We start from the raw sequence: 16,672 nt of genomic DNA on the forward strand, positions 1-16,672 counted from the left end.
GGATGGGAGCTATGATTACCTTCAGTATGTAGATGAAGACATGAGCCTCAGTGGGGATAACTTTCCCAAGGTCACAAAACTACATACGATACCAGGAAAAAAAAATGGTGTTTAAAATTTGTTTATTGTTTTGTATAAAGTGTGTATACAGCTGCCTTTCCTACAGTGCCCTTGTGGAGGTCAGAGGACAACGTTGTGGACTCAATTCTCACTTGCCACATTTATGTAGTTCCCAGGAATGAATTCAGACTTGTACAGCAAGCACCTTTCGCCATTTACTGGCTCTCCCTTTAGGATCTTTTAACCACTTTTTTTTTTCCTAACAAGAAAAATATCCTCATGTTTCTAATACCGGAAGGGCAGAACGGCTTACACTTCTTATTTCTTCAGCGATCGTGTCCCCTGCTTCACCACCCCCTCATAATTGAACTTTTTGTGATAATAGCACATAAATAAACAAAGGGAAGACCCCTTCACCCCCTGATGCTATCCTTGGTTTGGCCTAAAAGTACTTGCCATCTTTGCAATCCATCTTCCTCATTAGATTTCATATGGAGAGTATACACAGCTCACCAATGCGTGAGGTGTTTATTTTCACGAGGTTCTAAAGGATCTTCCTTATTTCCGTGTCTTGAATTTTCCTCTATTATCTGAAGTCTTTCTATTCCTGGAACGCCCCCCCCCCCCCCCACACACACACACTAAAATTTCTCACTTGCATCCCATAGTTTTGTGTGACAAAATTATTCCCGCCATCCAGGCCATCACCTTGACCTTGAACTATGAACAAGTTTGGGGTAGGACGAAACCCTTGGCTTGTCCACTTCAAGCCCTAGTTGAACAGAAAGGAGAGTCCAGAAAGTGCCAGGGGGCTCTTTGAGTGTATTTGTCAGCATCTGCCTGCCCATCTACTCCATTTGATTTGCCTGAATTTTTATCCAAAACCTAGTGTTAGGCCCTCTGAAGAATCCATGTTGGTAGCAATTGCATTCCCCCATCTCGGGGCTTCTGAATATTCATGTGGGAAGCAGAGGGCCAGTATCAAAGAAGGGAGAACGGCAATTCATAAATATTAATAAAGGCAGGTCCACGTGCTCCAAGGAAAGCTATGAATGTTCACGAAAGGATGACGTTCAGGCTCTGGGCGCGCCCGTTGGGCGGGTTCCCGAGTGCGGGCGCGCCTCCGGGAGCCCGGGCACGAGCGCAGGGACCGGGCGCCACCGGAGCTGCCGGGGAGCGGGAGCGCTTGCTGGCTGGCTTGCCGGCTGCCGTGCTGAGCCGGGCCACCACTAGCCGGTGGATGGGGATGTCCCGCTGAGCCCCAGAATCCGCTTCCCTCCTCCAGGACCTGCACAGGTGCGGAGGGGGGTGGGAGCCGACCTTCGTCTGGACTAGCCCCGGTGCTGGAGCCGGGGACTCGAATTCGGGTGGCGAGGGAGGCCGGACGACTCGAGATTCTCTCATAGGACTCCTTGGGGTATGGGCGACTCTCATCCCCACTGGATTCCATCCTCCGCTGAGGCCGTGGCACTGGTCGTGCCCAGTCTTGAGGGAGCCCGGAGTGAGATTCTCCGCACTGGTAGCATCATCTCGGAGCAGTGTGTGTGTTCGCGTGCGTGTGTGTGTGCTTGTGAGCTTGTGTGTGTGTGTGTGTGTGTGTGTGTGTGTGTGTGTGTGTGTCACACTGTCGGGAAACCCTGCTTGATAGTGCTGGAGCAATGTGGACCCCATATATCATTTCAGGACCGTTATCTCGGGCTTCTCAAAATCATCTTTGTCTCCAAGAATCTGACCCTGCAGTCTCCTAGTGCCCCTCCGCGGGATGTGGAGCCTTCCCCGCATATTCTCGCTGTCAGAACCTCCGGCTGCAGTCCTGGGGGAGCGATTGTTTTACTACACAGAGCAGGTCGGAGAAAGGACGAGTGTGGCGGGGAGGAGAGGTGTGTTCAGAGCCGGTTGTGGTCCTCGGGGCCCGAGGCTCTGCAGACTGGGGGCTCAGCTGGAGGGGTGTTATACAATCCGCTCTTCTGCCTTCTTGCCTCTCCCTTCGCATCCCGTCTCCCGGCACGGCTCACCATTTCGGCGTCCAGGTCTCGTTTGGCAAAGGGAAGACAGTGGAGTATGTGCAGGGGCTGCGTGGGATGAGCTGGGCTTCCTCAGAGCGCCAGCCATTGTGCTGCCTAGAAGAGCCTTTCTTTACTCTGACAGAAGAGGGAGAGGGGGGTCTGAAATGGAGGTGAATGGAGCCGAAGAGAAGGGGGGAGGGTGCAGAGTCCGGTGAAGGGGTTGCTGAGCCATGGCAAATGAGTATTTATTCTCTCTGGCAAAATGGATAGCTTACGCTAGCCAGGTTTTGCCAAGGAGCCGTGGGGGTCTGGAAGTGGGTAACAGAGGACATTTTAGTGATCTGTATGGGGAGGGGAAGCACAGAGGCAACTGGGTCTACACAGCAAGTGATGGAAAGAATAGGGAGATAGAATGGGCATGTGTGGAGGTGCAAAGAGGCCCAGCAGGAGAGGCACGGTGAAATCCACCATTCCCTCGGCTCCGTGAAGCAGGCACTGTACCGCAGACCCAGGCTGCAGCTTCTCTACCGTTAGGCTGCAGGGAGAGACTTAGACGTTTCTGTTGAGGGCTTTCTCTGTGTGTGCGTGTTTCTCTTCCGGATTACACCACGTATTTGGAGTCGGGATAAATGAACTAGATTGTATGCAACGCTTGAACTATAGTCCTGTACTATGTTCTATAATAAAAAGAAAAAGACAACTTTCCCATGATTCCCTCTCTGCCACTTTCACGTATTTATTTATTTTGGAAGCACAAAGAAGGTCTACGCCTTATGTTAACATCAACTGTGTGTGTGTGTGGTGTTGAAGACAGAACCCCAGATGTCACACATGCTCAGCGGCAGAGTTGCTCCTCCAGCTTTAAGGGAGGAGGACTTGGGAAGAAGCTGAGGCCGAGGGCACGGCAGCTTGCCAGGATGGAAGGATGCAGGGTTACCTCAGACATTTCAGTTGGGAAATAAAGGCACCTACCTAGAGGAGTACAAAAGAGGATGGGTTAGAGAAGGAAGGTAGGTAGGCCCCCCCCCCAAAGGGATGTGCTAACCCCTTCTTGAGGTTTGACTGTCATTTACTGTGCCACAGCCTGAGATGCTCCATTCACGCCGGGTACTGTGTTAATACAGATTTCCAAAGTGTGCTCTCAGTTTTAGCATCATCTGTCTGATAGTTCACAGAGTGTGTCGTGGCTCCTGGGTAGTGAGTTGATGAGCACCGGTCAGGTTATATTACGGATTGTTTCAACTAACCATGTTTCTCAACTCTAAACCTTGATATTCATGTCTTCGATAATCTTTGGAAAAGGTTTTATCTGATTTAAGAAAAATAGCTGTGTGTATGTGATGTGTGTGTGAATGAAGACATGAGTGTGACACACAGCACAGTTTGGAGGCCAAAGGTCAGCTATGAGGATTTCCACTGTGGGATCCAGGTATCAGGTTGTCAGGTTTGCAGGACAAGCACTTTTAACCTACAGGGGCATCTAGATGCCCGCTTCTTCTTATAATTTTATAGATGAATGTTTATTCTCCAGGGTTTATCTCAGTTAAATATAGATACTTCCTTTTAAAGATTTATTTTGATTGTTTTTAATTATGTGTATGCATCAGTTCAGGTGCCCTTGAAAGCCAGATCTTTTGGATCTCCGGGAGCTGGAGTTAGAAGCAGTTGTGAGCCATCCTATATGGGTGCTGGGAGTTGAAGTTATGTGTGCTCTTAACCCCTGAGCAGTCTTTCAGCTCCTAAGTGCTTATATCTGTTTGATCTGCTATCCAAAGCTCAGTGCATTTGTTGGCTTGTTTGAGGCAGGCTTTCATGCAGCCTCAGCTATGGTGGAACTTGTCATGTAGCCAAGGAGGACCACCAATTCCCAATCTTGCTGCCACCACCCAGTGTACATCACCACAAACAGCTTAAAATTGTCTTAGTCCTGAACTCTGGTTAGATTGGCTGTTGTTGCTGGTTGATGGATTCAGCACTCCTGCTGGCCTCACCTTATGCTAGAGTCTCTGTCACCCCCAGAGAGAAATACACATTTCAAGGAAGTATAAGTGTCTTTAGTTAGCTGATCAGCTCTTGGATCTCTCTGAAATGGGACCTGTGATCCTGGAAAATTTGACCAAATGAGTTTTTTAAAGCTCCGATGAAAAAGATTCCCAAATCCTTCCAGCATTTCCCCCCTCATTTGATACACATTTTGAAGCAGCATACCCTGAGCATAATGGCAGGGATATTTTTTCTTTTGTTTGAAACATGCTTATCCACATTTTGTTTGTTTGTTGTTGTTGTTGTTTGTTTCTTGGTTTGTTTGAGATAATGTCTCACTCTGCAACCTTGGCTGGCCTAGAACTCACCATGTAGATCAGGCTGGTCTTGAATTCACAGGGATCTGCCTGCCTCTGCCTCCTGACTGCTTGGATTAAAGCTGTGAACCACCATTCCTGGCCACACCCATCTAAGCAATATATCCTGACTTTCTAAGGAAAGCCGAATGGCCTTGAGTTGTAACTTTATTATTATTTTCAAATTTCTAGCTATATTTACTTTTCATGAATGATTATTTTTCTTACATGTTTGCATACTACTTGCATGCCTGGGGCCCTTGGAGGCCGGAAAAGGGAGTTGAATGCCCTGGAAATGGAGTTATAGAAGGTTGTGAGCTGCTGTGTGGGTGCTGGGAATCAAGTCTGGGTTCAGCAAGAACACTAAATGCTCCTAACCACTGAGCTATCTCTTCAGCCCCTACTTACTATTATTTTTAAATGTTTCACTTATGTGCTTGTGTGTGTATATGCACGGCGGTATGTGTGTGAGAAGCCTGGGAGGCCAGAAGAGAGCACCAGATTTCCTGGAACTGGAGTTACCTGCAGTTGTGAGCTGCCTGATGTGAGTGCTGAGACCCAAATTTAGGTCCTCTACAAAAGCAAGTTGCTTTTAACCACTGAGCCATCTTCAAGCCCCATAAATATTATGAAAAACCCCATTTTGTAAATAAGGAAACTAAGGCACAAAGAACAGATAATTTGCCCAAATTCTTGCAGCTAAGGTGGGTCGATCAGACCAGAACAGGAAGTCAGGGATGGATATGACAGACCATAATCTCAACTGACACAGGTCTTTCTACTTTCTGTGTGTGCCTGCTCTCTCGCTCTCTCGTCAGAAATTTAAGGGCTTTATTTTGTTACACCTTTTTCTACATACTCCCAAACTTTTCCTCCCATCTTTTATTTTATGTGTGGGTGTTTTCCTGCATGTACGTATGTTCACCATGTTCATGAAATGTCCAGGAAGGCCAGAAGAGGGTGTTGGATCCCTTGGGACTGAAGTTAACAGATTGTTGTGAACAGCTTTGTGGGTTCTGGGAATCAAATCAGGGGCTCTTAACCACCCAAGCTATCTCTCCAGCATCTCTACTCCCAAACTTTTAAGTTGTTATTTCTTGGAGATGTCTGGCACTCTCCTTTATGAAGCTGGACAACTCTGATACCATTGTTTATGTGATTTATTTTAAACTGATTGTGACTTTTAAAAAAATTATTATTATTTGTTTTACATCCCAGTTCATAGCCGCATCCCTCCTCTCCTCCTGTTCCCACCCTTCCTCCCTATTTCTCCTACTCCCCTTCCTCTATTCTTCAGAGAAGAGGACCCCTCCCCCATCCACCCCAGCATATCAAGTCTCATCAGGACTGAGCGCATCCTCTTCCCCTGTGGTCTGGTCAGGCAGCCGCACAAAGGGAAAGTGATGGAAAAGCAGGCAACAAAGTCCATGTCAGAGGCAGCACACCCCCCTCCCAGCTCCCCTTACTAGGAAACCCATAAGAGGACCAACCTGCCCATTGGCTACATAGGGGGCCTGGATCCAATCTATGGATGGTTCTGGGTTGGTGCTTCAGTCTCCACAGGCCCCCTGGACTCTAGTTATTTGGTTCTGTTGATCTTCTTGTGGAGCTCCAGTCTCCTCTCGGTCCTTCTATCCTTCCCCTCACTCTTCCACAAGACTCCCTGCACTCTACCCAATATTTGGCTCTGGGTCTCTGCATCTGTTTTTATCAGCTGCTGTGTGAAGCCATTCAGAGGACAGGTATGCTAGGCTCCTGTCTGCAAGCATAACAGAGTATTGTCAATCGTGTTAGGGGTTGGCTGTTTCCCGTTGGGTGGGTTTCAGGCCACATTTTTCTTAAATTTTTGTTTTGTTTTTAAATGTCTTTACTAAATACCATCACTGCCCCAGTGGCTTGTTCTTAGTTTATTGGTGTACACAATGTCTTCATCCTTTGAATTTTCTGGACCTTTCTTGGTACAGAATTTCCAGTGACTTCTTTCTCTTTCTGACCCATCATTGGGATTTCTACACCTTTCTCACTTTTTTTCCCTCCACTCTATGAGCCTGGGCAACCTTATTCTGTCCTTCAAATGATGTTTTTTCTCTCTGTTGATCTCCTTTTCTCTTCTCTTGTCTTCCCTTCTCTCTTCTCTATCTCTTACCCCCTCCCTCTCCTGGCAGGGTCTCATATAACCCAGACTGGACTCAAACTTGATATATAGTTGAGGATGACTTTGATCCTCCTGCTGGTTTAGTAAAGTGGCAGTAGTAAGTTCGACTCTAAGATCCATAGCCTCATCAGCTGGTTGGCTAGGTTTTCAGTCCCAGACATTATTTCCCTCCTATTGAGGAGGCCCTAAGTCCGGTTAGACAGATGTTGGTTACCGCAAAGATATGAATGCTGCTGCTGTACCTTTAGGGATCTCTTGCTATGCTTGTTATTGTTGCAGCTCATAGGTAGGACAATTGGTTGCTTCTCTCCCTTGGCAATTAGCATAGCACCTGAAAGATAGTTCTCAGGGAGAAGGCTTTCGGGTCACATCTAGCCCATAAGTCCCAAGTACTTGATCTTTTTAGCAATAAGCACTTACCTTTAATCTCTCTGATGGGCAACCAAGGGCAACAGCAATAGCCTAGATCAAAAGGGGGTTTCATGTGCCTCATACTGAGGTTTTTGTTAAATAGTCAATGGTTCTTGAGGGGAGCATTGTCAGTCCAAGTAGCATAATCTTATTTTTAAAATGTATATATGCTCATACACTTATATTCATTATATTAATTTTAGGTAAGTAAAAATAAGAATTCCTTATGGCCTTCTCAAACATACTCAGTGTTACTCTTTCTTCCTCCTTTCCTCTTCTTCTGTATTGAACTCTCTCCCCGAATGCCCAATTAAATCCACCCCCTTTTTTTCCATTTCCCACTTTGTATCACTTGTATCCTGCTAGTCCCCTTCAAGCACTCCTTCTCTCTGCCCCATAGTAAATTTTTGCTTTCCTGGTTTTCATGGCTACACCAGGTTATATACTCATATCTGAAGACCGATTTGGGTTTTTTAATACAACGTCTCACTAAATTGCCAGGCTAACATTGAGCTTGAGGAGCCCAGGCAGTCTGGAACTTTCTTTTTTCTTTTTTTTTAAATGGTGTGTGTGTGTGTGTGTGTACATATTATGAAATTTTTTAGTGGTTGCTAGGCATGTATGGCTTTTGAGTACTTGCAAGGTGGCTAGTCCAAAGAAAGACCATAACTATAAAATGATTTAATAGAAAATATAATGGTCTCCATATTTTTAATATGAATTATGTATTAATATGGTAATACTTGGGATATATTGACATAAGTAAATATGTTTCTATAATTAAAATTATAAAGTTATTAAAAATGAGCTTCTAAAGGTACTTGCTCTATGCTAGTATTTTTATGGTAATCCATAAGAAAATCAGATCCTGGGATATATGCCATTCAGCCAACCACTGCACTTAGGAGTCTTGGCAGCGTCTTCTTTTTCTGTGTTGAGAATCGTCTTAGAGTTCTGATTGCTGTGATGAAGACAGTGACCAAAAGCAACTTGGGCAGGAAAGTGTTTTGTTTTTGCTTATACCGTCTACATCATAATCCGTCATCAAGGAAGTTAGGGCAGGAACTCAAGGCAGGAGCCTTGAAGCAGGAACTGGAGCAGAGGCCATATCGGAACATGGCTTACTGGCTCAGCCTGCTTGCTTATATGACCTCCCACATGCGTGAGGGGGCGGGTGGTATTGTCCACAGTGGGCTGGACCCTCCTATCCATCACAAATTAAGAAAATACACTATAGACTTGCCTAGAAGGAAGTCTTTTTTTCTCAATTGAGAGCCCCAATAACTCTCAAACTGGTTGGTAATGAGCCAGTCAGAAAAGGATGGAAACCAGGGCCTCTACCACTGAATTCCACTTCCAGCCTTGCTTTATCTGTTTTGGGGTATATTTTCCCCCAGCATTTTGTTGTTTTCTTATTTTTCTTCCCGGTTTTTTTTTTTTTTTTTTTTGAGATGCAGTCTTACCATGTAGTCCTGGCTGGCCTGGAACTCATTACATAAACCAGGATAGCCTTGAAGTCAGGAGCAATCTTCTCCCGTGTGCCCCCTGAGTTCTGGGGGTACAGATATGCACCACCATTCCTGGCTGGTAGGGTTTTCATATAATTATTCTATTACACTGCCTTTGCAAACTATAAATGTTCAGAGTGTATTTTGATGCCATGGTAACTGGCTTCATCTCAGCAAAATCCCAGTAAGAGCCAGTATTCACCCAGCATGCCCTCTGTCTTGCATAGTTTAGTCTTGTAGGTAGATGTGGGAAGTGAGAACTCATTGGACAAGTCCCATGACTTGGGTGTGGTTTCAGTTTACACATATAGCTGATCAGACCAGAAGAGAAAAGCTGGACTAGCTTTTTGTGTAGCCAGGAAGGAAGTTGGACTTGTGTAGACCAGTGACAGACGGGAATGCTGTTGGAAACTATATGGGGCAGAAGATCATTTCTCAATGAGCACACATTGATTGGTTGCCTGCCACAGGACCGTCAGTGTGCTGGAGACATGGAGGATATCCAAAGGGCATCTGTGCCTTCAAGGAAATTAGATTAAAATTGGGAAGGGCCCTGCATGTGGGGACTGAAGCAGAAATCACAGCTGAAGACAGTGTATGAAAAGGACTGCATGAGGGGATAGGGGTCATGGAGCTGTTTGAATTTAGAAGGATGCCTAAGTGTGTAGCCAGTGGGTAATACTTAAGATGGATACATGTTTGGTTTTTGGAGCACATAGGTTGAATCCCCATCCTCCTGCCCCCCTGCCCTTGAAACAGGGTATCTCTCACTCTGTATCTCAGGCTGGCCAGGAACTTGAGACAGGCTTCCTACCTCAGATTCCCAAGTGCTAGAGTTATACGTGTGAGCTACCAGTCCTGACCAAAAGCTTAGCTATATTTTATGTAGATTTTTTTAAGTGGGTGGAATGGTGCTAGGAAGCATTCACAGGATTGTCACATAGTAGGTGAGTACTAACCCTGGATCTTTATCCCTAGACTTTATTTCTCAGATGACAATAGACCACGGGCTAGCCCCAAGTTTCTGGGTTCAAACTATTCTGCCTCTTGAGCCGCTGTGACTCCAGGTGCAAGCACCACTATGCTGGGCTTCAAAGTGTCTGTTGGTGTTTTATGCATTTCTATAATTTATTAATGACGGGAGTAATTTCTAGATACAGGATCCCTTTTCTTGACCCATGGGGCCAACATGTTTCAGAATTTTGATTATTTCAAATTTTAGATGGGAGTCACTGCATATTCTGCATCTCATCCACTGCAGACTGAGGTAATTAGCTCTGTTACTCATTTTCATTTTCTTTTTTTTTGGTGTTATGGATGGAACCCAGGGCCTCACGTATTCTGATCTTGCGCTCTGCCACTAAGCTACACTTTCATTTCCTTCATTGTTTAAAAACTCAATGTTTCTTCAGCAAAACATTTTTGACCATAAGCAGCTTTATAGTCATATTAGATTTCATTGTCAAATAAGTTTAGGTGAGGCTGGGTTTTGATACAAGAAGTTGTGAAAAACAAACAATGTCTAAACTAGGCCTGGCAGTCTAATAACACAAGCCTATAATCACAGTACAGAAAAAGAGATAGAGGAGGAGGAATAGAAGGAGGAGGAAAGGAAAAAGGAGAAGCAGATGAAGAAGTAAAAGGTGGAGGAGGAAGAGAAGAAGAAGTAGAAGCAGCAGCAGAAGAGGAAGAAGAAGAAGAAGAAGAAGAAGAAGAAGAAGAAGAAGAAGAAGACAACAGCGCCCACAACCACCGTAGATTTTTGGAGCACATAACTAAGGGTGTGGACCTGTGAGTAATAGTAATAGTAAGAGAGAATGTTGAATAATACTGGCATTTATCATATCCTAGACACTCTTTTTGAGCTGTGCTTACTTCTTTACTCTTTTAACACTCCTCTGAGGTAGATCCTGTTGTTTTTGCTAGCTTGGAAAGGGAGACGTTAAGTAACTTGCTTAAGGTAGGGACAGAAGAATGGAAACCCAGTCATCCTGGCTTAGGAGCCACATAATTCATCACTGTGCTTCGGGGCCCCTCCAGAGTTCACTTTGGTTGCTCATATTATGAAAATGTGCAGTGATATTTGACCTGTTTAAGTGCATTGTAGTAAGCAGCTTCAGAAGCTATGGCTTCTCTAGTAAAATCTAAGCTGCTGTTGATGATGTCGTTGCTGGTGGTGGTCATTGTGGCATTGTGTGTGGCATATCCTTGTGCTCAGGTGTGTTTGTAGGTGTGTGCACCAGTGTGGGTACATGTGGAGGCCAGAGGTTGATGTCCACAGGGATTTCTAAATTTCTTCTCCATCTTGTTATTTTGTCTGTCCCCCCACCCCCAATACACACCAAAAAAATTGAGGAAACTTTGTTCAGAGCAAAGCAATAGTAATAGACCAGAAACAAATTGTCAAGGCCACATGACTGAAGGTACTTAAGAAATCCACCTTATTTTGTAAAACAGGGTCTCTCCCTGAACCTGAAACTTGTCATTTCAGCTAGACTGTCTGGCTTGTGAGTCATCTGCCTGTCGCCACTCTAAGGCACTGGGGTCAGAGACACACTGCTATATCCCAATTTTCTGTGGGTACTAGGGATCTGAATTCAGGTCCTTATGCTTGTGCAGCAAACACTTTACCCTCTGAACCCTCTCTCCATCCCCAGGATGTGTTTCTTGTCCTGTTAGACATATTTTATTAGCATATATTCATTATACGAAATGATAATTGGGCTCTGTTAGGAGCTTTTCACATATTTATATAAGGTACACTGATCACATTCACTCTCCTTTGCTTTGCACACCCCCAGTCACCCTCCCACTGGTCCCTTTCCTCTTATCAAACAGTTCCCCTTCTGCTTTCATAAGCATTTTAAAAATCTAGGTTTTGTGCAGGAGAAAAGGAGTCATTGTTTTCCAAGGGATGTAGAGTAATGGAAGATGTGAGCTGGATCCTCAGCAGAACTGGCAGGCAGATCTGGCACAAAAGCCCAATCCAAACTCACACTGCCTTATGTATTTCTTCCAGGGAAACAGAGCTTGACGGTTGCAATCGTTGCACTGTGGTGCCAGGATGGAGGCCCCACTGGTAAGTCTGGATGAAGAGTTTGAGGATATCAGGCCCTGTTGCTCCGAGGAACCAGAGGAGAAGACGCAGAGTCTGTATGGCACATCTCCTCACCACCTGGAGGACCCTTCCCTCTCTGAACTTGAGAATTTTTCATCTGAAATAATCAGCTTCAAGTCCATGGAGGACCTCGTGAACGAATTTGATGAGAAGCTCAATGTCTGCTTTCGGAACTACAACGCCAAGACCGAGAACCTGGCTCCAGTGAAGAACCAGTTGCAGATCCAGGAGGAGGAGGAGACCCTTCAGGACGAGGAGTAAGAAGCCCCAGCTACCCTCTCCTGGGCCAGACAGAACCCGTAGTCAGGCTTCTTGACCTAGAGCGAGCTACTGTCTATGTGGGCAGGGCTTACACCTGTACTACCTGTGAGGTAGTACTTTGGTGAAGGCTGACATTGTTCTCTAGATGTCCCTCTGTGGTCACCTTGAGAAAGCTTTCTGGATTGAAACTTTAGAGGAACGAAGGATTTAGGTTTTCCTAAACACGAAATGGAATTTTAGGAACAAGAAAATATGGTGATCTAACTTCCCCTCTCTTCCTCCCTCTCTACCTTTCTCTTTCCTGTTTTAAAGATTTATTTATTTATTTATTTTTTGTATGGGTGTTTTGTCTGCATGTGTATATGTGTATCATACACGTGCCTTTTGCCCATAGAGGCTGGAATAGAGTCTGGGATCTGCTGGAACTGGAATTACAGATGGTTGTGGGCTGAAGTGTGGATGTTGGGAATCAAACCCAGTTAGTTCCTCCAAAGATCAGCTGGTCTTTTGACTGCTGAGGTATCTCTCCATCTCCTCTCCTTTTTTTTATGTTTTTATTTTGTTTTACGTGTATGGGCATACACAGGTCATCATGCATGCATGGAGCTCAGAGGACAACTGTCTCCTTCTACCCCTGTGGGTCCCAGAGGTTGAACTTAGGTCATAGGGTTGGTGGGAGGAGCTTTTACCCACTGAGCCATCTTTCAGGCTCTCTCTCTTCCCCATGGTAACCTTCCCAGATATTAAAAATAAGGACCAGAAGAGAATTAATTAATGGTGATGGTCTAATCATAAACTGAACAGTATGCCTCAAGAAACACCCAAATTACAGAATTACAAACGCCCAGACCTGGAAAGTTCACAAGTGTTGAGATATGTTCAAGTAAGACAGCATCTGAGTTGAGAGCTTCAAAAGGAAGTTGAAACTAGGTAATGTGGTTTTTGAGTGCTTGAGCAGATTTCCTGTGTTGCTTATTAGCCACCTTCTAGGGCCTTCACAGCTGAGAAGGAAAGGAATCAGAGGGAAGCATTACCTGAGGAGAGGCTAGGAAGAGAAGCAATCTGTTACATGAAGAGTGGTTTTGGTTTTTCAAGGTAGGGTTTCTCTATGTAGTCCTGGTTGTCCTGGAACTCACTCTGTAAACCAGGCTGGCCTCGAACTCACAGAGATCCACCTGCCTCTGCCTCTGCCTCTGCCTCTGCCTCTGCCTCTGCCTCTGCCTCTGCCTCTGCCTCTGCCTCTGCCTCTGCCTCTGCCTCTGCCTCTGCCTCTGCCTCTGGGATTAAAGGCCTACACCACCATGCTTGCTTAGCCCACATGAAGTCCTGGGTTTCATCCCCAGCATCAAGTAAACAGGCTATTGTGACTCATGGCTGTAATCCCAGCAGGAGGTGGAGGCAGGAGGATCAGAAATTCAGGGTCATCCTCAGCTGCATATGCTCTGTTTGAGGCCAACTTGCGTATATGAGAAATAGTCTCAAAAGAAAGTATTTAAGGTATTTTAGAGATTTAAAAGAAAACACATGAATTCTGGTACAGATAAAATATGCATCGATTTTTTTTTTTTAGAAATCACACAAAAAAAATGTCAAGTAGTTGGTTTGTTAGGAGTGGTGTTGCTCTGTTCCCATCCATGCAAGTCTCTAAACTGGGCCTTTGCATGTGCAAAACAGCTATGCTGCCTCTGATCTACTTCCCAGGTCCCCCTTTTTACTTGTGGACTTGAATTTAAAAATAAAATACCACCCATAATAATAGGGTAAGAAACACACTCTAGAGGATCCTGACGTAGGAAGGCATGCCTGATGACTTGGAAATAGATAGGGCTGGACGTGCAGGAGTTGTACAGGGTCTGTCTTGTTCATTGGTGTATAGCCCCTCCCCCCTCACACAGGGTTTAGTGTGTAGTAAGTGATCAAGTAGTGTTTTCAAATAGAATTTACACTATTTAATGAGCTGGATGAGTAATAATAACTAACCTTGAAGGTCCACGCATTGTATTTCTAGGCCACTCTTTTCTCTTTACTTAATGCTATATAACCATGGGTTATATGTTGCAATTCAATTTTAATGTTTCCAACTGATACTTTCAAACAGAGATTATGAATTCTCATTTTCTTACTCTCATTGTGACCTTGGTCAAGTCACTTAACTCTAGTAGATTGCATGAGTCCACACGTTTGAAGCCTCCAGATCTCAGGCTCAATGAAATAAGGCTAAGGACTTGCAGAGAGCCTGGTTTCTTTCCTCACCCAGGATGTGTTCTGAAAACGGCATTTATAAATGAGTCCAGTTCCTATTTGTAATGCTTCCAACTAATCATCTCTTTGCACCTGAACTCTTCCTCTGCCTATTAAAGGTGAAAAGCCCAGTGAGCAGCTTCTCATTCCCTCCTGGCACATTAGCAGAGGCTGATCAACCTTAATTACCATCACATGGGATTATTGGGCTTCTCGGCAAGCATTTTCCTGCCTTCACTGCCTAGTTGATGCCACAGCTAAGGATTGGGTAATTGCTGAGCCAGAGGCAGAGGAAGGTGTGGGGAGTGGAAGGAGATGAAGAGAGAAACCATGCACTTTCTAAGCATTTGGTGCATTTAGAGCCACTGAGAAACTCAAAATAAACAGAATCACGTTGCATACTTGTTTTGTAGACACTATCCAGGTCTTTCAGCTGTGAAATTATGACTAAGCAAAGTAAAAGGATGACTCAAGGTCTAACGTGGTTCTAAGTCTCCTTTAGTGCTTTTGTCCTAACGTGATATTATGAGGGATGTTTCGTCCACAAATAAACTGGAAGTATGTTTGAGTGGAATTAGAGATAAAGACTAGAAGCCCGAAATAAAAACAAGGGGATTCATGGTTAAATGGAATTCCTTAAGATAGCACAAACCACAGAAGAAATGCAGTAATTGCCCACAAGTCTTCATTTCTGTAGTTTGCAACTACTTGGCCAATAGGGAGTCGATTGATTTGTCAGTGTATCTCTGATTCAAGGCATGGAGGTTGTGGAATTAAAGGAGAGCTGCCAAGGTGTGGCGGCACATACCTGTAACGGCAGCACTTTGGGGGAAGAGGCAAGAGGATGCCAGATGCAAGGTCAGTCCTGGCTACGTAATCAGTTCCAGGGCAATCTTGTTTGTAAGAGACCTTGTCTGTAAAATAGTAAAGGGAGAGACAGATTTAAACAGTATATCTTATAGCTACAGCCATTTCTGTCTATCTGTCTATCTATCTATCTATCTATCTATCTATCTATCTATCTATCTGTCTGTCTGTCTGTCTTTCTGTCTGGTTTTGAATTCAGAAAATGTTTCACAATCATCTCCCCTCTTTCCTCTCACTGTTTCCCCAATCCCTTTCTTCCTATTTGCTCCCCTTTTCTCTTTCCCCCTCGTTCCCTTAGCTGCTTAGTTTTTGAAATAGGATCTTTCTATGCAGACCAGATTGGACTGAATCCTCCTGACTCAGGGTCCTGAATTCTAGAATTACAAGTTTTTGCCACCACCACTGGCACAGAATCTCCTCTTTACGTATATGCAGTCACTCTTTTCCCTTGTTATAAAAGATAGGCCTGGAATTTAGAACATTTCTAAAGCTACTACAAACTGAGAGTAGATAAGCAAGCCAAAGCAAACCAAAAATAGGAATGGACAGCTCTCGCCCACCTCTTGTCTCTCTGGAGTTGTTCTCGGCCCTTGCAGTACTCTACAAAAGTCTAAGCATTTGGGAGCAATAGTTGTTTCCTACTCTTCACATAGAAATTATGAGCTAAAGATAATAATCTTTGCTTTGTTAAAAGCAAAGCCCACCCAATAAATCAACTACCACTAGACATACTTTACACTAAAGATAAGTGAATGTTTTATGGTCAAATAGGGAAATGTAGTAGATAACTATCTTTAAGAAAATTTAATTCTCAAGTAGGATAGTAGTGGCACATGCTTTTAATCCCAGCATTCAGGAGGCAGAGGCAGGCAGACATCTGTGAGTTAGAGGCCAGCCTGGTCTACAAAATGAGTTCCAGGATGGCCAGGGCTACCCAGAGAAACCCTGTCTCGTCCTTTGGTCAAGGATATATAAGTAGCCACATACTCCTGCTAGCAAACTCTCCCTTCTCCAAGGTAGGAGTAAATGATAGATGCTTCCCAGAAAGTGTCCTTTGTTTGCTTGTTTATTGTTCTGGAGAGGGAGCCCAGGCCATTGCAATACTAGACAAACGCTTTACTAGTGAGTTACAGCCTCATCCTTGCCGCTGAGAAGTAAGGCTTTAAATCTCAGCCAGGTACGATGGCCTTTAATCCCAGCACTCAAGAGGCAGCAGCAGAAGTTCCCTTCCCTTTCACTTATCAAGTAAGCAAGATCAGTCAGGTTGTGTCAGTTCTTACCTTTAGCCCTGATACTGTAGATTCAATTTGCTTTCTTGATCCCTATGGTCATAGAAAAGTTCCTCTGCCTGCATACTTTTTTCTTTTGGTTCTTTGAGGCAAGGTCTCAATTATAGCCCAAACTGAGCTAGAACTAGTAGCAATGCTCCTGTAGCCTCCTCTAGTGCTGATCATAAACACGAACTGCCAAACCTGGCTTTCATGTGAGTCTGAGGCCAGCCAAGTCTGTATAGCTCATTCCAGAATAGCCAGGACTACATAGTGAGTCCTTGTCTCAAAAAAATTGTATGAAAAGGAATATATCCATTCCAAGAACCATTCTTAGGATGATACTTAATCTCTCAGGAAGCCCTTCACATTGTCTTCTAAACAGAAAATTCCTCTGCCCCATCACCACCATCACTGGCTTCTCCATTTTTTGTTTGT

The 16,672-nt window shown here is 44.5% G+C and overlaps 1 protein-coding gene across 1 annotated transcript in view; it reads left to right on the plus strand.

Annotated features, from left to right (window-relative positions):
- Positions 1-1,176: 1,176 nt before the first annotated feature.
- The window catches only part of Fez1 (fasciculation and elongation protein zeta 1), a 49,084-nt gene continuing 33,588 nt past the window's right edge, over positions 1,177-16,672 (plus strand). The window contains exons 1-2 of the mRNA XM_055622386.1: positions 1,177-1,356; positions 11,499-11,854. Of these exons, the coding sequence (XP_055478361.1) occupies positions 11,544-11,854 (311 nt within the window). The 5' untranslated portion in view covers positions 1,177-1,356; positions 11,499-11,543. The remainder of the gene's footprint in view (positions 1,357-11,498; positions 11,855-16,672) is intronic.

The sequence above is a fragment of the Psammomys obesus genome, unplaced genomic scaffold (genome assembly GCF_907164565.1).
Source record: "Psammomys obesus unplaced genomic scaffold, mPsaObe1.curated_primary_1811, whole genome shotgun sequence".
NCBI lineage: Eukaryota > Metazoa > Chordata > Mammalia > Rodentia > Muridae > Psammomys > Psammomys obesus.